Source organism: Spermophilus citellus (assembly GCF_964194105.1).
Source record: "Spermophilus citellus genome assembly, chromosome: 7".
Taxonomy (NCBI): domain Eukaryota; kingdom Metazoa; phylum Chordata; class Mammalia; order Rodentia; family Sciuridae; genus Spermophilus; species Spermophilus citellus.
This window is the reverse complement of record NC_138188.1, coordinates 94,556,805-94,578,655: the sequence shown is the minus strand read 5'-3', so window position 1 is coordinate 94,578,655 and position 21,851 is coordinate 94,556,805. Positions and strand designations below refer to the sequence as shown.

The following is a 21,851-nucleotide window of genomic DNA, read 5'->3' as shown; positions in this document are numbered from 1 at the left end:
CCCTTCCCCTCCGCTGCAAAGACTGAAGAGTTGAGAGCTGACTGGGTTCTCTTTGTTCTCCTCCATGGATGCATCACACTGGCCTTTTATCTTCAAGAGTCCAGTTGTAGGAAAAATAGAGGAAGTGCCAAGTTTACGCAGGCTCCCGATTCTGGATGTAGACTTCAACAAACATTCTTTCATTTATAAGAGACAGATTCATTGCTCTGGAATTATAGAAGTGAGTGAGTACATACACTTAATTAGCTTGTGTAAATGGTAATGAGCAATTGTAAAATTCAAATTGCACACGGGCATGCAGATCATCTGGGATCAGGCCACCTCACTGACGGACATGGAAGACAGCACATTTTGGGGACTTTGCTATTTAAAATTAAGCACTAATACAGAGTTGGCACCTTTTGTGCCTCCTTTCCTTTCTATTAAAAAAATACTTAAATAGGTTAACTCACATCATTTTGAAGAATTACCTCATTGTTCAGTCTCCTCTTGATTTCCTCCTGATTCTGAAAAAATGATTTGATCTAAAATAAATGATTCAAACCAGATAAAGCATGAGATTTGAATGTGTTTTCTTTTTAAATGATAATTCTAGTATGTAGTAACTAAATATTTTTTTATATTTAAACTTAAGTTTTACTGTTTTCTTAATGTAATAGAGACTAATTTGGAATACACATAGGATATCACTTAACTGAATAATGTTCATTGTAAAAGAAAACCAAGGAAATAAATTGATAATTATTTTACGTTAGATTTTATGGGTATTTCTTTCCTGTAGTTACCCATATAATCATCTCTGAAATGGTCTTAAATTTAGCAATAACAAAAACAAAGTTATTATAACTTGCTTTATTAAGCCACTGAAGTAGATGACTATAGGATGATATGTAGGGTTTTTTTGTTGTTTTTTTCTTTTGGGTATCGGGAGTAAACTCAGGGGCACTTGACCACTGGGACACATCCCCAGCCCTAGTTTGTATTTTTATTTAGAGATAGGGTCTCACTGAGTTGCTTAGCGCCTCAGTTTTGCTGGCTGTGAACTCGTGATCCTTCTGCTTCAGCCTCTAGAGTCGCTGGGATTATAGGCATGCGCCACCGTGCTTGGCTATAGTTATTTTTTAACATTAGCCTTTCTCTGTTTTAACTCAGCAAATTTCTACAAGTCCTTCCAACTCTTAGAAGAAAAACAATTCATCCACTGACTCATTTCATTTTCCCATCCGCAGTGCACTTCTCCAAAACACTTATAGGGGAATTAGATAATAATGAGGTATAATGAGCTCTTACTATGAACCAGCTTTGTTCTAAGTTCTCTAGCTGTATTGACAGCTTTGCTTCTCATAACAGCCCTGAAGATAGGCACTATTGTTATCACCCACTCAGAGATCAGGAAGTAGAATCATTGGAAATACCATCCTACACTACAGTAAGGGGCACACCTCACCTTGAACCCAGGTAGATGGACTCCAGACAGTTCTACTTTTAACATCTAATCATGAAGTATTTTCTGTCTAGAGTATATCTTTACTGTTTCTGTTGAGATAATGGAAGAAATTCTTAAACTATAAACAGATTCTAGCTAAGAAACATTTAAATTATGTGTTACCTGTTTGATCAGCAATCAGCTTACATTGTTTAAAAGTCAGATCATATAAAGGCAATTCTAAATCGAGCCATCATTTAACAGCGATTACTATTAACATAGATTCCAGAGGTTGGCAAACCTTTTCTGTAATAGGCCTGATAGTAAATATATGTGTGCATTCAGTCCTCTTACATAATTTTATTTTTTTATCCTTTACTTTTAGAACCATTGAAAAATGAAAAACTGATCTAGGTCTGAGGCTGAACCAAGAGAAGTCAGTGGCTCAGTTTGGCCCATAGGCTGGTATAAATTTATTGGTGCATATGGGTTTAGACTCCTGCATCTGCCTGAGCACACACCTGTTTTATACATCTTAAAACATTTTGGCTTCAAGAAAGATCTATAGGTCTCTACTTGCCTCATGCTGAAATGTTGATATCTTTATTAGGGTTCTCCAGAGAAATAGAACCAATAGCATATAGTCAGTGACTTTATTGTGGGAATTCTCCCTCAGGATTATGGAGGTTGTGAAGTCCCACAGTCTGCAGTTTGCACACCAGCAGACCAGGAAAAACCGGTGGTACAGTTCAGCCTGAATCCAAAGGCCTGAGAAGGTGGTGCAGCTTTCATTCTGAGACTAAAGGCACAGGAACTAGGCAGGGAGAGATGCTGATGTAAAACCTGGAGTTCAAAGGCCTGAGAACCTAAATTTATGATGTCCTGGGTCAGGAGAAGATGTATGTCCCAGTTCAAACAGAGATTACCTTATCCTTCCTTTTTTCTATTTTGGCCTTCAGTAGATTGGATGATGCCAGTCACATTGATGAGGGAGGACATTCTTAAGCTACTTACTCAGAGGCTAGTCTCTTACAGTAAAACCCTTACAGACATCGCCAGAATGTTTTACCAGCTATCTGAGCATCCCTCAGCCCAGTCAGGTTGACACATAAAGCTAACCATCATATGCCTTGTAAACATTGAAGATGTCAGAGAATGATGCACTCCTGACATTCCCAGGGTTTGAGAGTGAACGCTGCTGCTTTAGGAGTTGCAAGGGGCTAGATTGGGCCACAGGTTCCACAATGCCACTTTAAGAGACTAGCAGAGGTGAAGACAAGAAGGAGCTTTCATCAGTGTGGCTGCACCGAGGAAACTGAGAAAGGTCGAGGATCTAAGATCTGTGTTCCAGGGGCTGACAAGTACTTTGAGGCTACAGAAAAAGGGAACAAAAGGAAGGGTGGATGTGTTGCATAGCTGGGATTTTTCATAGCAGGCAAAACAGACACTCTTGATCAGACAGTTATCAGATTGATCATTATCTCAGGACTGGTTCCATAAAACTCCAGGGAAGTCAGCATCCCCTGAGAGGCCAATTTGGTTCCCACTGTTAGATGATTGCTCTTGCTTAAGGGAACAGCCTTGGTTTCACTCATGGAGTGACTGCCCCTGCTTAGGGGGTGAAGTCATCATGGGGTGATCTGTCTTCAAGGCTTGCTGCTGCTTTGGGGTCATTTTGGTTCCTTGTCATAAAGATGCTTATATAGAGATCTGTTGTTCCTGGATCCGATCTAAAGAACAGCAGAAGAACTCAGGAGGAAAAAAAATGTCAAAAAGGCAATACAGAACCAGGGATGGACAAGATGGAGCTAGTTAAGTCAGTGCCTGGACCTTCCTTCACTGAGTCCACAAACCAAATATTATTCTGGAATGTTTCTTTCCATGATGGTTTAAACAAATATTTAGAAGCCTAGTTCCAAGAAAAGTCCTCTATAACAGATTCAGATAGTGTCAACTGTGTTCATGGAGCCTCTGTTCTGCAGAACTCTTCTAACTCACACTTTGTTCTCTTGTGTTTATAGAAATATACATTTTTCTTTTTCCTTGATTGCTCTAGAGCTCTTTGCTGTCACTAAAACAATGGACCTTGAAAATAGGTTTTTTTGAGCAATAATGTAGAAAATGTGCTCTTAGTAGCTTTAAGATGATATGTTTCTGCGCAATTCAGTTAGAGATAATTGTTTGGAGACTGGGAGAAGAATTTTATCCAGTGCCAATGATGATCTGAGCAAGAGGGCTGTGCATATTAACCAGAAACTTTGACAATGGAGCACTAGCATAATTTTTTTTTTCTATTTAAGAAAATGACCATTTTATATGTACAAGTGAACATGTGTGGGGGCAGAGATTTTCTTACCTTGTTCCTGAAGTTCCCTTACAAAAGTACCATTACCAAGTATTAAAAGGCAAGGGATTACTTCTTAGGTATAAAGTTTGCTAATTTACCAGCTGGATGTAACTTACTTGATGAATCTTCCTTAATAATTGCCTATCTCTGGAGTATGTAGTAAGTTAAGGAATATTCCCTTATTCTCTTATATTACTTTAAAATGACATTATGACTTGATTAGGTTCTTTTTTTTTCTTTCCAGAAAGTATCTGTATGTCACGTGTTCTTTTAAAGGAACACTTAAAAATGAAGTAAAAAAGGCAGAAGAAGCAGTAAAGATCGGTATGTGGTTACCTGTGGCCCACGACACTACTGTTCATTCACTCAGCAAATGTTAATCAGGCACTTATGAGACATTCGCTGCTGTAGGTGATGCTGGAATTGAATGTCATTCCTACCTCTGAGAAACTTCATAACATATTCCTTTATCTTTATCCCTTTATCTCTGGGTTTGTTTAATTGTGATCTGATTTGTTATTTTAAGCATGATCCTGATTATACTTGGAACTCGTTGAAAACCTGGTGGTCATGATGCTGTGTTAGATCACAAGTGAGACCAGCATCACATCTACTTTAAAAAGGCTGTTCTGCACATTCAGTCCTCCCACAGCAAGGACAAAGCCATGCTTCCCCTGTCATTTTGGGGTAGAAATAGCTCTCCATCATATTTCATAGATTTTAGAGCATTTTCAGTCAGCCAGAGGTTGACGCATACTTTTGAATTTATGTGTAAACTTAGGTTCTATAAATTGTCATGCCTAAGAAGAAGCCCAATAGAAGAGATTTAAAAGGCGTATGAGCTATGAAAGGTTTTCTGAGATTATAATCAATATGCCATTATCTCTGGTCATGACTGTGTGTATAGAAAACGCTCACTTAAAAATTGCTTGCAAGAATCTCACTGTATTATAACTAACTATTAAGCTTCTGCTTGTAGCTGAACTTTCATTGAAAGAAGCACAAATCAAAGTAAACCAGCCCGACATAACTTCTTCGTCCTCCGCCAAGGTATGATGTGGAAAGAGTGATCTTAAATGGCAAACAACATCACTTGCTTTTTCCTGGGCATAGATGTATGTCCCTTATCATTTACTTCCTAAACTCTTAAACACAAATGAGCTCCAAAGATTAAGTTGATTTTAACACATACAGAAAAGTTGAATTCAGAGAAAAAAAGAGACCCAGCACATAGGGGGATGGCTGAGACAGCAAAGATGAACGAAATGTGGGTGAATTTGATATTTGGGGAAGAGCAACTTATTTAAAAGGAAAGTAATAACAAGAAAAGGAGAAAATAATGAAAAGCTAGCAGGAAAAAACTAGCCTATCCAGTCTCCTTGAAAATATCTATTCAACTTTCAGCTCTCCATGGACCCAAATAAATGGGGAAAGCAAGAAGAGGACTAATAAGCAGTCCTTCTTTCTAGTGCTAGGAATTATATCCCATAATTATGAATATTAATAACAATGCTTCCAGCTTACAAAGCTCTTTACTTATGAGTTGCTTTGCACAGTTCATAAACATTCTTTGTAATCCTTGCAATATGCCCAGGAGTAAGATAAGTTATAAAGAACTATTATTATTAATTATAGTATATTGCAGCTAAGAGAAAAGGAATATTGCTGCAGGATATGTATTGTAATGTTGCTAACTTTTACAAAAATTATGGTACAAAGCTTTCCTCACTATGACTCATTGAGCAGAATATCTATTTGCTTGAATACAAAGGGATGAGCAGGAATATGGGGGTTGGGAGCGGGGAATGCTTTTCCTCATCACCTTTTTCTTCCACTGGCTAAATGTCTGAACCTTTTCAATGACTTGCCCTTAAGCTTTCAAGGGCCAGGGTCGGATCTGAAAAAGCTCCCTCCTAGCTAAGGGCTGGGAGTAAGGGATCAAATCAAAGAGCTGTGCTTGGTAATGCCCCCAAGCTAAATCTATCTAGGTTTTCTCAAGATTCTCTTACCTTTTCTTTTCTTTCTTTCTTTTTTTTTAAGTTAAAGGTAAACCTATCTTATTGTTATTGATTTTTTCATAGTTTAAGCTTTTTTTATTTTGTATCTAAGAAATCAATTCCCTTTGCTTTCTGTCGTTGAGAGTAGAGAGAAACAGATTCTAATAGGCCAGACCCTTGCTTTGCTGCCTCCGCCTGCTTCTTCTCACGACCCCTTTGCTCTGTGCTGATACCAGGAAGGGTGGGGATGTCTTTGACTAGTTTGCTCTGTTGCTCTGAGGTGCCCTGGTTACTTTTAATGCAGAGAAGGGAGCAAAGCAGAATGACCTGAATTTTTGACCTTTTAAATACTTCCAGGCAGTTGAATTTGAAATGAAATACTTATCAACCATTTTTCATTGTCTTACTTGAAAGACAAGGAAAATAGTATCTGTAGGTGCTATATCCATCAAAAGAGATATCCATCTTTTATTTCTGGTGAATGAAACTCATTAGAAGTCATTTCCTATTTGTGAGAATGGTAGTGACCTGTTTTTTCTTTTTCTGCCTGGGTTACAGCATACTTGAGATAGGGTACTGAAGTAGCCAGTATATGAAATCACTGGCATTAGAGCAGACTGAAAGGGAGAAAGCCTTCAGATGGGGTATTCTACGCAGGGAAATTTGGGGAGTATTGATAGGAAGGAGACATTTTCTTCTGGCTATTAGCAACATTTATTAATAACTACTTTTTCTCTGAAAGAAGTCTTAGATAACATAATTGAAAATAACATTTTCTGTTCCCAAAAGCCAGAGCCTAGATACAAGAAATAACTTACCCAAGTTTTCATGAAGTTTATGACAGAGGCATTGTGGCACTATGATTCTTTCTCTTTTTAGAGAGGACATCTGAATATGTGCAAAAAGAGATAAGTGGGTTAGGACTGGTTTTATGTTCTAAGCTTTTGGAACTTAAGGGTTTCTCAAATATCTACTGAGTATCTACCATGGTAAATTGCATTAAGCAGGGTGATCTACCTTGAGATATTTGGATAATAGGATAATAGTACTCACCTTTCATTAATTTAATGGCTTTATGTTCTTTCCCAACCAAATGTACTTCTCTAGGATATATTACAGAAAGCTTTGGAAGATGTAGAAGCCAAGCGTAAGAATCTTAAAGAGAAACAGAGGTAAGACATGAGTTTTTCTGTTTGAAAGAATCCTCTATGCTGTGTTAAAACAAAATCTGATTTCTAAGTGGACAGACTTGGTGGTTATTGTGACAATTTCTCTTTTTCAGCTTGTGATATCTTAGTATATTCATCCTAATATGATCAGCATTCCCCAACCAAGATAAAAACAGTGTAAAATATCTGTAACTATGTATTGGTGTGTGTACATATGTATCTACATAATGTTCAAACTTCTGAAAAATAGTGAGAAACGAGTTCAGCATTGGTAGTTGAATCTGCCGTTATGTCGGGATAAAGAAGTGCACTGCCCAAGAGATCCACAGACAGCTTTCCTGTCCCTCTGTTCTTTTTACTTAACTCTGGAGGGTTGGTCCCCATTACTTCCTTTGTCTAGTGGACTGAAACTTAGATAGGAAATAATGTTTCAAGTAAGTGTATCATTTATATGTGCCTAAAGTAAAATTAACAAGATTATGTAAAAAAGAAGTAAAATATTTACATTTGTAAGGCTGACTGTAGCACAAATACTGAACAAATTAATTTGGGTATAGCCACTGCCACCCAAGTAAGGTCAAATTTTGAAAATTGATATTTTTGGGAAACCCATTTTTTTAGGAAAAAATGATTCATTTTGGTTTTCAACATTATTTTTTGGCGAATCAGCCACTGTGGTATAACTATAATCTTCCTCAAAACTTAAATTTGAAATGTTACTTATGCATTTATAAGATTAATTAAAGAAATGTCATAGAAATTTTAATTGAAAGGCAACACTTTCTCTAAAGTCTTCAGAGTGAGAAACCTTGTGGATGACTTGTTTATAATCATAGTGTAATTTATAAAAAGTGAATGTCTATATTTCACTACTAATAATGCCAATTTCCTTGAACTTGTTTATGTAGAAAAAATGATACTTAAAAAAAACCTTGAACATAATCAATTTGTCACTTACTACAGAGTGATATATCATGTCTTCTTTTGGAGTCCCTTAAACAGTCAGTACTCTTGTTTAGAGTTCTGATCTCCTAGTTGAGTAAAGATTTTTGAGAAAAAGTTCAATCCCTGTTTACCTAAGATGTACATGCATTTAATAAATGCATGGTATGTTGACCATGCCTACAACTTCTCATTGAGTCTGTGGTACTCTGTGATACCTTATTCACAGAGGTGGGCAGATGGAACTTCATTATTTCCTTGAATTATCCCAGCAGGTCTATCGTGTCTGTTGTAATAGTACATGGTCATGAACCTGGAGAGAACAGCTGTGTTTGTGGAGGGAGGCTATAGAGGAAGTACAAGGAAAGAATTCTACTAGTTGTCATTCTTGGTTAGAAAAGGAAAACAATATTTGTTATGTACTTCATTTGTTTCAGGTTAATATTTTAAAATTATCTTCTTTAGTCCTCATGACATCCCAAGTGACTAAGGGATGTGTCATCCCCATATTTTAGGTGAGATGGAATGTTTTAGTAGTTCCTCTGTAGTTGCCCAGTTGTTATAATGGTAAACTTGTGTTTGAAGTCAAGTCCACCCCTTCATATGACACAAACTTTTGACAGTTCGCAGCAACCTCCTCAGACTGTAGTTCTTTTTGTCACATTCTTCTATTTCTCAATTTCTGAGAAATATATAATATGTACATATATAATATATATAATACTTTTAATAGAAAAATCACACGAAACATAGTACAGGACAGAAAAATAGGAGCTCATATCTGTTGCTCTTGTAAACTTGCCTTATTAACTTTTATTTACCTTTGATATTTAGAAAAGGTTAGAGAGAAAGCTAAAGAACATCTTTTGGCACATTCTGATCTGTATCAGATATTTGGAGACTTGAGAACGGTCTGAAAGTTAGAAGTGACATCCAGTGTAAGAAATAGCTAAAATTTTGAAAAAAGTCAAATTAACATTTTTCCAAAAATGCTAAAATGTACATATCAGATCAGTTAACATTTCAGAACTCTTTTGGCTTTTTCTGGCTTTTCTAAGTTTAAATTAACAGGTTTGTTTTTGAATCAAAGAATGCTTATGTTATTTGCATCACATGTATGCAGAAAACTTGGCTATACAGATACTGAGTATACCCACCAGGTTTTGCAAAATATCATTCCTTTTATGTGTACCTTCTGAGTTTAACTATTAGCAGTTTTGTAAACTGTGTATTTTATTTAATAAAAAACTTTTCTACATATAACTCTAGAGAATTAAAAAAAGCAAGAACGCTCTTCCTGTTCTTTGGAGTGAACATAGAAAACCGAAGCCGAGCTGGCATGTTCATTTACAGTAATAACCGTTTGATCAAAATGCATGAGAAAGTGGGGCCACAGTTGAAACTGAAGTCCTTGTAAGTATGGTTTTGTTTTCAGATGCACAAGCAGGAAAAGGGAGGTTGTATTAAGGGTTTGTGGAATGAGATGAGTGATTAATCCTAATGGGGGCAGGTGTCTTATTCTCTGTTCACCCTTCCTGTCAATGGGCAGGCATTAATTTGCCTAATTTATATTACCAGTGAAGCTGTGTCTTGCTCTAAAGCAAAAACACACTTTTGGAAACATTTTTTTTTTCAATGCATTTCTTAAACAGCTTGATGTTTTAACCATACCTTGAGCCATCTCTTTGGGTTTTTAATGTTTCACCAATTTAAAAATAATACAGACACATTAAAGAAATTTTAGAAGAGAAAGAGAAGAAATATCCACAGGCTTGGAGAGCAACCATGTTTAACATTCCGTACAGCCCCTACGTGTGTGAGGTCTTGCCAGTGACCTTCGTGAGCACATGTTTTTTGAAGACTCCAGCCCCTTTAAATTCCAGAGTATTACATTCTGTTGTTTTCCAATGGTCTGTACTTCACAGGCGGCTTTCATCAGTCATGTAGAGGCCTGAAGAGACACCATACAAAAGGACAGAGTCAGACAGACTATCCACACAGAGTAGAAAGGGTCAGGAGAGCACTTATCACCTTCCTCTTGAGGAATTAGCAATTCATTTATTATTCACGCATTATTATTCCTGTTTATGTGCCAGGCACTGTACTCAGCTTTGAGGACAAAATGCTCAAGAAGCAATATCTTTTGCTAAAGAACATGTAGTCGAGGGAAAGAGACAAGCATTTGAGTATGCTTTTTTTTTTTTTCTTTTTCGGTGCAAGCAAGCGCTCTACCTACTGTGCTATGTCTCAAGCCCTTCAAATATGCATTTTTTTTTAAACAGCAATAATGAACTTTAAAACCTGAAATAATTGATTCTTTTGCTTAAAACCCCAGAGCTGTTTGTAGAAATGCCTACTACATCTACCAGGGATCTGGCCTCTGCCTGGCTGTGAGCCCCACTCCTTTGCCCATCCCCAAACTCTTTGCATTCTGTTCCTCCCATCACCTAAGCTCATTTCTGCTTCAGGGTCTAGGCACTTGCCCTTCCCTGGACCTTGAGATATGTGTCCTATTAGACCTTCCTACTGTTGGTCCTAGTATGTCATTCAGAGCTCTAAAGTTCCCTCTGTAGGAAGGTCTTTCTTCATTGAGTAAGTAACTCAGCTGCTGCTGTCACCTTTACCTGCCACTGTTTGCATATTACAGCACCTACTGTATTTTCCTCATACCACTTATCACCATCTGAAATGACCTTGTTCACTTATCTTTTTTTAGAATCACACCAGTCACCCTTTAGTAGATGGGAGAACCTTCCTAACCAGGACCTTGTCTTTCTTGTTATTAACTATATTCCTAGTTCCTGGAATAGGACCACGTATGTTGCTTGAATGAATGAATGATGGAGTAAATGAATGAGTACTCTGTTAGAGGTGAACATCAACTACAATAAAAAGCATTTAGGAGAGGCAGTAAACCAAACTGGGGGAAGTCGGGTCAGGACTCCTGGATGAAGCGATGCCCACATTTAGACTTATAGTATGAATAGTGAAGGGAAGGCAGGTGGAAGAGCAAGTGATGAGAAGCACAACAGACAGGCTCATTGGTCTGGGAAAGTGACATTTGTGTTCCAGGGTTGGGCAATGGGGAACCTCCAAAAGTGCTAGACAACCAAAGCTTTTTCCCAGAACAAACAGGACTGGCAAAGTACCCCAGGTATTTACAGTCTGTGCCACTAAAAAAGTGGAGCAAGCAAACCCCAAAACCCTCTGTTCTGACAGTCAGATCCTGTTGCCCTTTGGGATAATGAAACTCTCTGTTCCCTAGTAGAATTCACTGAGCACCCCACGGGACTCTGCAAGGAGTAGAAATTCAGCCTGACACATGAAATGGGGACAGAGAAAGTGATTTTCTGCCAGTATCATTCAAAGGATCATGCTGGTTTGTTCAGTAAGGTCCTCCATCACTGGTGTTTATGCTAAAAGGCTTCTTCCCACCAGCCCTTACTGTCCATGTAAGGAGATAGATTTGGAAGAAGAGTTGCATTGATTCAATAATGATGTGCTGAAGGGATTTCATATGATGTGACGTCTGGGATAACCATCGATTAATGATAATAAAATACAATCATGAGATAACTTGTTTGACTTTGACATGGTCTAAATCTAGAGAATGAATTTATTATTTTTTTAAAGTTGATTGCACCCAATAACCCCATCATAAGTTGAATGTGTCATAAATAAAAAATGCATCTAACACACCTAACCTATCAAACATCATGGCCTAGCTGACCAGCGTTCTGCAGAATGGGGATTATTTTCTAACTGGGAGCTATGGCTTGCTGCCCACTGCCCATTGTCACAACAGAGTACCATACTGCATGTCACTAGTTCAGGAAAAGATCAAAATTCACAATTTAAAGCAGTTTGTTTCCTTCCTTCCTTCCTCCCATCAGCCCACCCGTCCTTCCTTTCCAGAACTGGGACTAGAACACAGGCTTGTCAAAGGCTTCACTACTGAACTACGTCCCCAGCCCCGTTTCTGTTGCATCTGAACAACTTCTACACTATCAAAAAGTTGGAAAATTATAAAATTCAAGCTATCACAATTCAGAGACTGTGCAGAATATATTTGGTCTTTTTACTTCATTCCTAACACAAAGCCCCTAAAATTTATAATTTCCTGAGAGATAGGAGTATCTCTTGATCCAGTAATATGACTCTTGGCAGGATGGGTGTTGGTCACTAGAAAGACAGCACCTTGAATCTAAACCTAGTATTTTCAGTACTACCACCCCTGAGGGAATAGAAGACAGGAGAGAAGCTAGAGATAAGTCAATCACGAATTGATTATATCTAAAAAGTGGTGTTTAGAGAGCTTCTGGGCTCATGAATGCATCCACATGTGGGGAAGGTGGCAACTCCACAGGATAGAAGTGATCCTTCCAGACTTTACCAATGTTCCTCTTCATTTGGCTCTTCATTTGTATCTTTTATAAAATCCTTTATATTAAATTGGTAATCATAAAAAAAGTTGATTGCAAATTACCAGCATATATTTGATATTCTTTTTGTGCAGCTAAATTTCATAAAATTTATATGTGTGTTTATTCCATCAGACTTGGTGCAGGCGTAGTTGGAATTGTTAACATACCCTTGGAGATCATGGAACCATCCCACAATAAACAAGAATTTCTCAATGTCCAAGAGTATAATCATCTACTGAAAGTCATGGGACAGTACTTGGTTCAGTACTGTAAGGACACTGGGCTCAGTGAGTATTCAATGCTTATAGTAAGAGATGCTTAAAAGGGTTCAAACTGTGTGGTTTCTTTAAGCTGAAATGATTATATAGGTATCCAGTAACCTAAAGCCCCAAAAGAGTTCCAACTTTAAAAACAGAGAAAGAAGGGCTGGGGCATAGCTCAGTGATGGAGTTTTTGCCCAGCGTGTTCCAGACTCTCGGTTTCATCCAAACACTGTAGAAAAGAAAGAGAGAAGAAGAAAAAAGGTGAGATAGGAACTAGTTTTAGAACTTTTACCAGAATATCATGTGAAAAACAAATCAGCAGACTAGAAATTATAAGAGGGCAGCCAGAGAGCGGAGTGTGGTTGTGTCTGACTATGAGGAGGGAGACGGAAGGTCTCCAAACACATTGAGAAGCCACCAGAGGACACTGAGACTCCACAGTGCAGAAACACATGAGCCTGCACAGGCCCTCATAGACCTTAGTAGCTCTTAGAGCATTCCTACATCACACCATACAATAGTAATTATTGTCCCTGGGTGGTACATTAAACATTGTTATGTATATTTAACATTGATTACGAATGTCAATTCCAGAAAGATTTCACAAAATCAGTATGTTTAGAAACTTTGAAGATAAACTTTAGTTGTCTGGAGAATTTGACCAACCCAGGTCACCTCATTCCTCGGTGATACTTAAACATTTAGGTGGTGTGCTGCTTATTAAAAATGCATCTAACACATTTAACCTATCAAATATTGTGGCTTAGCTGACCAGTCAAATAGACACTTGTTTTTAACTTACTCAGATGTAGGACTTCATTTATGGAAAGAAATTGACAAGCTACTGTGTATTTGTTATGAATTTGTTCAGTGATTTACATGAAGTATGTATAATTCATTTGTGTCCAAAAAAAAAATGTCTCTCCTTGAAACAACTAAAAATCTTATTGCTAGGCTTAATGTTGGAAGTTTAGAATATTTTCTTTTCTTTTGTACCCACCCTATTTGGATCTAAAATTTTCTCACCCGTGAACCAGAGGGAAGAGTACAGGAACTCAGGGGGAAAGTTAAAACGGGGAATGAGATTACATGGCCTAAAACCTGCTCAGTGTGTGATCTGTGCCTCAGCAGGCATTTGTCCACTTGGAGGTTGTTAGAAAGCAGAATGAATTCGAAGCTCCACTTGAGACCTACTGATTTAAAATCTACATTTTCACATGATCTCAAAGTGGCTTCTCTGCACTTTCAAGTTTGAAAAACACTGCTCTGAAGAGCACACTCATGAAATTTTTCTTTGCATAGACATACTTTTTTCACATAGGCTTTTTTTTTTTTTCCCTCAGAGAGATGTTTGAAATTCCAATATAGGAATGACTCTATTGTTTGATAGGGTTTGTTTAAAGCTGTGGAAAATGTAAGACAATATAAATGTAAAACATAAATATAAACAGGGAAATATAAATCACACATCCATGTCCTGGTTTTTAAAGGGTATCATGACATGATACTAAAGGAAAACACTATGCATTGGAAAATTGTCTAACTCCCCATTATTTTCATATCTTCACTATGATCCCATCCTTGTCTTCCTCACGAAGATGTAGGTATTGAATATAAGGTCAGAGGAGTCATCTCCATCCAGCACACACTTAGGAGAGGTATCCTCCACCCTGTTCGTGGGTGGACCTCTTATCCCCTTTCCCTGTGTCTGGGTACAAACCCTGCAGTTGTCTCTCCAATCTGGGTATCACGTGCCAGCCTCTCTACACCAGCTCTATGTAACTCCTTGTCCTTATCCTATCTATTTTTTTTCCCAAACATTTCTCAAGGGACATAATAGAGTTCAAAATAAATATATTTATATTTTTATTGTTACTCATTTATAACATCTTATTTTCCTGTTTCTATAATTGTCTACAAGTTGATTTAGGGCTAGCAGATTCTCTCACAAAACTGTTCCTCTAGAAGGAAGGCAGAGAATGGAACAGGGATAGCAAATAGCAAGCATGTGTAGTTGTTCATACGTCTCACAACTTCATTCCCAAACTTCATTATCAACCTGAAACAAATCATGACGGTCAGGATTGATAGTCTCAGTAACTTCTTTTTTTTTTTTTTTTTTTTTTTTTTTTTTTGGGACACAATGAGCATTAGCATTTAATTCACAGATAGACTACATTCAGATCACATTTGTGGTTGTAAATTCAAGAGCCCTACAAATCTAATCACTATCTCCTGTGAACTTTCTTTTGTTCTTTTTTTTTTTTTATTGATTATTTATCGCATTACATAGTTCATGATATATCATCTTTCATACATTAGACTCAAGTTGTGCTTTGAACTCCCATTTTCACCCCAAATACAGATTGCAGAATCACATCTGTTACATATTCGCATTTTTACATAATGCCATATTAGTGACTGTTGTATTCTGCTACCTTTCCTATCCCCTACTATCCCCCCTCCCCTCCCCTCCCCTCCCATCTTCCCTCTCTACCTCCCCTGCTGTTGTTCAATTCTCTCCCTTTTTTTTTTCCCTCCCCCTTGCCCCTCATAACCTCTTATAATTTTATGTATCCTTGAAGGTCTCCTACCATTTCCATATGCTTTCCCTTCTCTCTCCGTTTCTCTCCCCCGATTCGTCTTTGTTTACTGTAGTCTTTTCCTCATGCTCTTTCTTCATGTTCTGTTCTTAGTTTTTCTCTTTATATCAAAGCAGACATTTGGCATTTGTTTTTTAGGGCTTGGCTAGCTTCGCTTAGCATAATCTGCTCTAATGCCATCCATTTCCCTGCAAATTCTATGATTTTGTCATTTCTTAGTGCTGCATAATACTCCATTGTGTATAGATGCCACATTTTTTTTATCCATTCATCAATTGAAGGGCATCTAGGTTGGTTCCACAGTCTAGCTATTGTGAATTGTGCCGCTATAATCATTGATGTGGCCGTATCCCTATAGTGCGCTCTTTTAAGGTCCTCAGGGAATAGTCCGAGAAGTGCGATAGCTGGGTCAAATGGTGGTTCCATTCCCAGCTTTCCCAGGAATCTCCATACTGCTTTCCAAATTGGCCTCACCATTTTGCAGTCCCACCAGCAGTGTACAAGTGTACCCTTTTCCCCACATCCCCGCCAACACTTGTTGTTGTTTGATTTCATAGTGGCTGCCAATCTTACTGGAGTGAGATGGTATCTTAGGGTGGTTTTGATTTGCATTTCTCTGATTGCTAGAGATGGTGAGCATTTTTTCATGTACTTGTTGATTGATTGTATGTCCTCCTCTGAGAAGTGTCTGTTGAGGTCCTTGGCCCATTTGTTAATTGGGTTATTTGTTATCTTATTGTTTAATTTTTTGAGTTCTTTGTACATTCTGGATATTAGGGCTCTATCGGAGGTGTGGGGGGTAAAGATTTGTTCCCAGGATGTAGGCTCTCTATTTACCTCTTTTATTGTTTCTCTTGCTGAGAAAAAACTTTTTAGTTTAATTAAGTCCCATTTGTTTATTCTTGTTGTTAACTCTTGGGCTATGGGTGTCCTATTGAGGAATTTGGAGCCTGACCCCACAATTTGTAGATCGTAGCCAACTTTTTCTTCTATCAGACGCAGTGTCTCTGATTTGATACCTAGCTCCCTGATCCATTTTGAGTTAATTTTTGTGGATGGCGAGAGAAAGGGATTCAATTTCATTTTGTTGCATATGGATTTCCAATTTTCCCAGCACCATTTGTTGAAAATGCTATCCTTCCTCCATTGCATGCTTTTAGCCCCTTTATCAAATATAAGATAGTTGTAACTTTGTGGATTAGTCTCTGTGTCTTCTATTCTGTACCATTGGTCTACCCACCTGTTTTGGTACCAGTACCATGCTGTTTTTGTTACTATTGCTTTGTAGTACAGTTTGACCTCTGGTATCGCTATGCCTCCAGATTCACACTTCCTGCTTAGAATTGCTTTTGCTATTCTGGGTCTTTTGTTTTTCCATATGAATTTCATGATTGCTTTGTCTATTTCTACAAGAAATGCCATTGGGATTTTGATTGGCATCCAATTAAACCTGTAGAGAAGTTTGGGTAATATCGCCATTTTGACGATGTTAGTTCTGCCTATCCATGAACAGGGTACATTTTTCCATCTTCTGAGATCTTCTTCTATCTCTCTCTTTATGGTTCTGTAGTTTTCATTGTATAAATCTTTCACCTCTTTTGTTAGGTTGATTCCCAAGTATCTTATTTTCTTTGAGGATATTGTGAATGGAGTGGTTTTCCTTATTTCCATTTCAGAGGTTTTGTTGCTGATATACAGGAATGCCTTTGATTTATGCGTGTTGATTTTATACCCTGCCACTTTGCTGAATTCATTTATTAACTCTAGCAGCTTCTTTGTAGACTCTTTTGGGTCTGTTAAGTATATTATCATGTCATCCGCAAATAGCGATAGTTTAATTTCTTCTTTTCCTATTTTTATGCCTTTAATTTCTTTTGTCTGTCTAATTGCTCTGGCTAGTACTTCGAGAACTAAATTGAATAGAAGTGGTGATAGAGGGCATCCCTGTCTTGTTCCAGATTTTAGAGGAAATGCCTTCAGTTTTTCTCCGTTTAGGATGATGCTAGCCTGAGGTTTAGCATATATAGCTTTTACAATGTTGAGGTAAGTTCCTGTTATCCCTAGTTTTTCTAGTGTTTTGAACATAAAGGGATGCTGTACTTTGTCAAATGCTTTTTCTGCATCCATCGAGATGATCATGTGGTTCTTGTCTTTAAGTCTATTGATGTGGTGAATAGCATTTATTGATTTCCGTATATTGAACCATCCTTGCATCCCAGGAATGAATCCTACTTGATCATGGTGCACAAGTTTTCTGATATGTTTTTGTATTCGATTCGCCGGAATTTTATTGAGAATTTTTGCATCCAAGTTCATTAGAGATATTGGTCTGTAGTTTTCTTTCTTTGAAGTATCTTTGTCTGGTTTTGGGATCAAAGTGATGTTGGCCTCATAGAATGAATTTGGAAGAGCTCCTTCTTTTTCTATTTCTTGAAATAGCTTGAAAAGTATTGGTATTAATTCTTCTTTGAAGGTTTTGTAGAACTCCGCTGTATAGCCATCTGGTCCAGGGCTTTTCTTAGTTGGTAGTCTTTTGATGGCTTCTTCTATTTCTTCTTTTGTTATTGGTCTGTTTAAATTGTGTGTGTCTTCCTGTCTCAATCTGGGCAAATCATATGCCTTAAGAAATTTATCGATATCTTCATTATCTTCTATTTTATTGGAATATAGGGTTTCAAAATACTTTCTAATTATCTTCTGTATTTCTGTAGTGTCTGTTGTGATATTGCCTTTTTCATCCCGTATGTTAGTAATTTGAGTTCTCTCTCTTCTTCTTTTCGTTAGCATGGCTAAGGGCTTGTCTATCTTATTTATTTTTTCAAAGAACCAACTTTTAGTTTTATCTATCTTTTCAATGGTTTCTTTTGTTTCAATTTCGTTGATTTCTGCTCTAATTTTAATTATTTCTTGTCTTCTACTATATTTGCTGTTGTTTTGCTCTTCCTTTTCTAGGTTTTTGAGGTGTTGTGTGAGTTCATTTATCTGTTGGTTTTTTCTTTTTTTGAGGTAAGAACTCCAAGAAATGAATTTCCCTCTTAAAACTGCTTTCATTGTGTCCCATAGATTCTGGTATGTTGTGTCTGTGTTGTCATTTGACTCTAAGAATTTTTTCATCTCCTCCTTTATGTCTTCTACAACCCATTGATCATTCAATAATATATTGTTCATTTTCCATGTGATGTATGATTTTTCCTTCCTTCTTTTATCATTGATTTCCAATTTCATTCCATTATGGTCAGATATGGTGCATGGTATTATCTCCACACCCTTATAATTACTAAGAGTTGCCTTATGGCATAATATATGGTCTATCTTTGAGTAGGATCCATGTGCTGCTGAGAAGAACGTGTATCCACTTGATGATGGTTGATATATTCTATATATGTCGGTTAAGTCTAGGTTATTGATTGTGCTGTTGAGTTCTATAGTTTCTTTATTCAGCTTTTGTCTAGAGGATCTGTCTAATGGCGAGAGCGGTGTGTTGAAGTCACCCATAATTATTGTGTTGTGGTCTATTTGACTCTTGAACTTGAGGAGAGTTTGTTTTATGAACGTTGCAGCTCCATTGTTTGGTGCATACAAATTGATGATTGTTATGTCTTGTTGGTGGATGGTTCCTTTTAACAGTATATAGTGACCTTCTTTATCCTTCTTGATTAACTTAGGTTTGAAGTTGATTTTATTCGATATGAGTATGGCCACTCCTGCTTGCTTCCGAGGGCCATATGAGTGGTATGATTTTTCCCAACCTTTTACCTTCAGCCTGTGTATATCTTTTCCTATCATATGAGTCTCCTGAAGGCAGCATATTGTTGGATTTGTTTTTTTGATCCAGGTTACTAGCCTATGTCTCTTGATTGGTGAATTTAGGCCATTAACATTTAAGGTTACAATTGAGATATGATTTGTATTTCCAGTCATGCTTCTTTATTTATTTATTTTAGTTTGGCTAGTTTTGCTTTTTGGTTGTTTTCCTCCCCCTTTACTGAGATACCTCCTGCTGTTAGTTTTGGGCACTATTTATCAAATCCTCTTCTTGTAGTGTTTTGTTCAAAATGCTTTGCAGAGCTGGTTTTCTTGCTGCAAATTCTTTTAGCTTTTGTTTATCATGAAAGATTTTAATTTCATTGTCAAATTTGAAGCTCAATTTTGCTGGATATAGTATTCTTGGTTGGAATCCATTATTTTTCAGCGTTTGAAATACATTATTCCAGGATCTTCTCGCTTTCAAAGTTTGTGATGAGAAATCGGTCGTTAACCTAATTGGTTTACCCCTGAAAGTAATCTGCCTCTTTTCTCTCGTAGCTTTTAATATTCTCTCCTTGTTCTGTACGTTGGCTATCTTCATAATTATATGTCTTGGGGTTGGTCTATTATGGTTTTGAATGTTTGGGGTCCTGTAGGCTTCCAGGATTTGGCAATCCATTCCATCTTTCATCTCTGGGAAGTTTTCTAGAATTATTTCATTTAATATGTTGTCCATTCCTTTGGTTTGAAACTCTGTGCCTTCTTCTATCCCTATGACTCTCAGATTTGGTTTTTTTATGACATCCCATAACTCTTGAATAGATTGTTCGTGGGATTTAAGCATCTTTTCTGTGTTGACTATATTCTTTTCAAGTTGATAAACCTTGTCTTCATTATCTGATGTTCTGACTTCTACTTGATCAAGTCTATTTGTAATATTCTCGTTTGAGTTTTTAATTTGGCTTATAGTTTCCTGCAATTCTAGGATTATTGTTTGATTTTTTTTAAGATCTCTATCTCCTGGTAGATCTCGTTCTTTGCCATTTGAATTTGTTTGTTTAATTCATTTTCAAAATATACTTTTATTTCTTGGACTTGCTGTCTCATGTCTTCTCTAATATTCCTTTCCATTCGAGTTAGGTATCCCCTGAGTTCTTTCCATATCCCTGTTTCTGAAGTTTCTATGTCCTCTTGTAGAATTGAGTTGTCTTGCATTGTTTGAAATCCTTTTTTCCCTTGTTTTCTCATGTTGTCCACGTTACTTTCCAGTTCTTTTTGATTGTCGTGTTTCTGCTCTCTTCTATAGATTTGTTTTGTTTCTGTATTACTCTGATGTCTCTCCTTTGTGTTGTTGAACTATGCCTGCTAACGTGGGTTCTGCTGGGAAGGAATTCCGACGTCCGAGCTCCAGTGACGACACTACTCTGTTATTCCGTGCCCCAGTCTCCTTGCCGGGGTGCCCTAATGGGGGAGTGTGAGTGGACTGTCTCTGTTTGGTTTCAGCACCCGGTCGTGGCAGGCAGGCAGACTCCCGCCGCCCAGTATCTCAGGCCGTGGGCAGGTGATCCATCGCCAGCGGGAGGGCGTTCTCCTACCGCCCAGTTACCCTGGCAGTGGATGAACTGTCGCCGGCGGGCCTGCAGTTTACAGCTGCCCAGTCACGAGAGCCTTGCCTCTAGTCTCCTGTTCTCTCCTGCTAGGCTTGGGTTCTCCTGCTAGACCAGATTTCCCCTCAGTGATGGTTCTCGGCAGTTCAAGCTATATCTGGGCCTGTTTTGTTGCAATCTGTTTTGTTGCAATCTGTTTTGTTGCTGTTTTGTTGCTGCAATCTGTCGGGCTTGGGCTTGGCTGGTGGGATACCACCGTGTCGCAGCCACTTAATTCCCTGCTGACTGGTTAACCCCTTCTCTGCGGCGCCACGCCTTCTGTAGCCTCGGGGCAGGCCGCGCGTATCAGACAGCCTGGATCTCCGGGGTCACACCGTTGGCTTTTGGGATCCCCGGCACTCTATGGTTTTGATTTTTTCTGCTTGCCCCTCCCCCAGCGCTGGCTAGGCAGCTTTTGTTTTGTCCACTGATGGGAGGGGGTGTTGAGCGTCAGGTGCCTCTAGCTCCCCTTTAGTCTTTATGCAGGCTCACTCTGATACTGCCTCCCCCTGAAAGTCTAGGAGAGATTTTATGCGAAATCCCCCTAAGTTTGGGGGCTGGGCTGGGTCACACACACCTGTTTTGTTGCTGCAATCTGTCGGAGAGTGGCGGTGGGTACTTCAGCCCTCTAAGATGGTGGCCGCTGTTTGCCTTAGCGGAGTGTCCCTTGTGGGGGGCGGGGCCTTACCGGCTTCCTTCCCCGACTGCAATCCCGAACTCAGCCCGGGGGTCAGTGCGGGCTTGGGTTTGGCTGGTGGGATACCACCGTGTCGCAGCCACTTAATTCCCTGCTGACTGGTTAACCCCTTCTCTGCGGCGCCACGCCTTCTGTAGCCTCGGGGCAGGCCGCGCGTATCAGACAGCCTGGATCTCCGGGGTCACACCGTTGGCTTTTGGGATCCCCGGCACTCTATGGTTTTGATTTTTTCTGCTTGCCCCTCCCCCAGCGCTGGCTAGGCAGCTTTTGTTTTGTCCACTGATGGGAGGGGGGGTTGAGCGTCAGGTGCCTCTAGCTCCCCTTTAGTCTTTATGCAGGCTCACTCTGATACTGCCTCCCCCTGAAAGTCTAGGAGAGATTTTATGCGAAATCCCCCTAAGTTTGGGGGCTGGGCTGGGTCACACACACCTGTTTTGTTGCTGCAATCTGTCGGAGAGTGGCGGTGGGTACTTCAGCCCTCTAAGATGGTGGCCGCTGTTTGCCTTAGCGGAGTGTCCCTTGTGGGGAGCGGGGCCTTACCGGCTTCCTTCCCCGACTGCAATCCCGAACTCAGCCCGGGGGTCAGTGCG

At 38.7% G+C, this 21,851-nt stretch overlaps 1 protein-coding gene across 1 annotated transcript in view; it reads left to right on the top strand.

Annotated features, from left to right (window-relative positions):
• MORC1 (MORC family CW-type zinc finger 1) overlaps nucleotides 1-21,851 on the top strand; it is a gene marked incomplete at both ends in the record, with an annotated part of 157,963 nt that overhangs the window by 49,716 nt on the left and 86,396 nt on the right. The window contains 5 exons of the mRNA XM_081301955.1: nucleotides 4,018-4,097; nucleotides 4,753-4,823; nucleotides 6,878-6,942; nucleotides 9,151-9,294; nucleotides 12,438-12,592. Coding sequence (XP_081158081.1) covers nucleotides 4,018-4,097; nucleotides 4,753-4,823; nucleotides 6,878-6,942; nucleotides 9,151-9,294; nucleotides 12,438-12,592 — 515 coding nt within the window. The remainder of the gene's footprint in view (nucleotides 1-4,017; nucleotides 4,098-4,752; nucleotides 4,824-6,877; nucleotides 6,943-9,150; nucleotides 9,295-12,437; nucleotides 12,593-21,851) is intronic.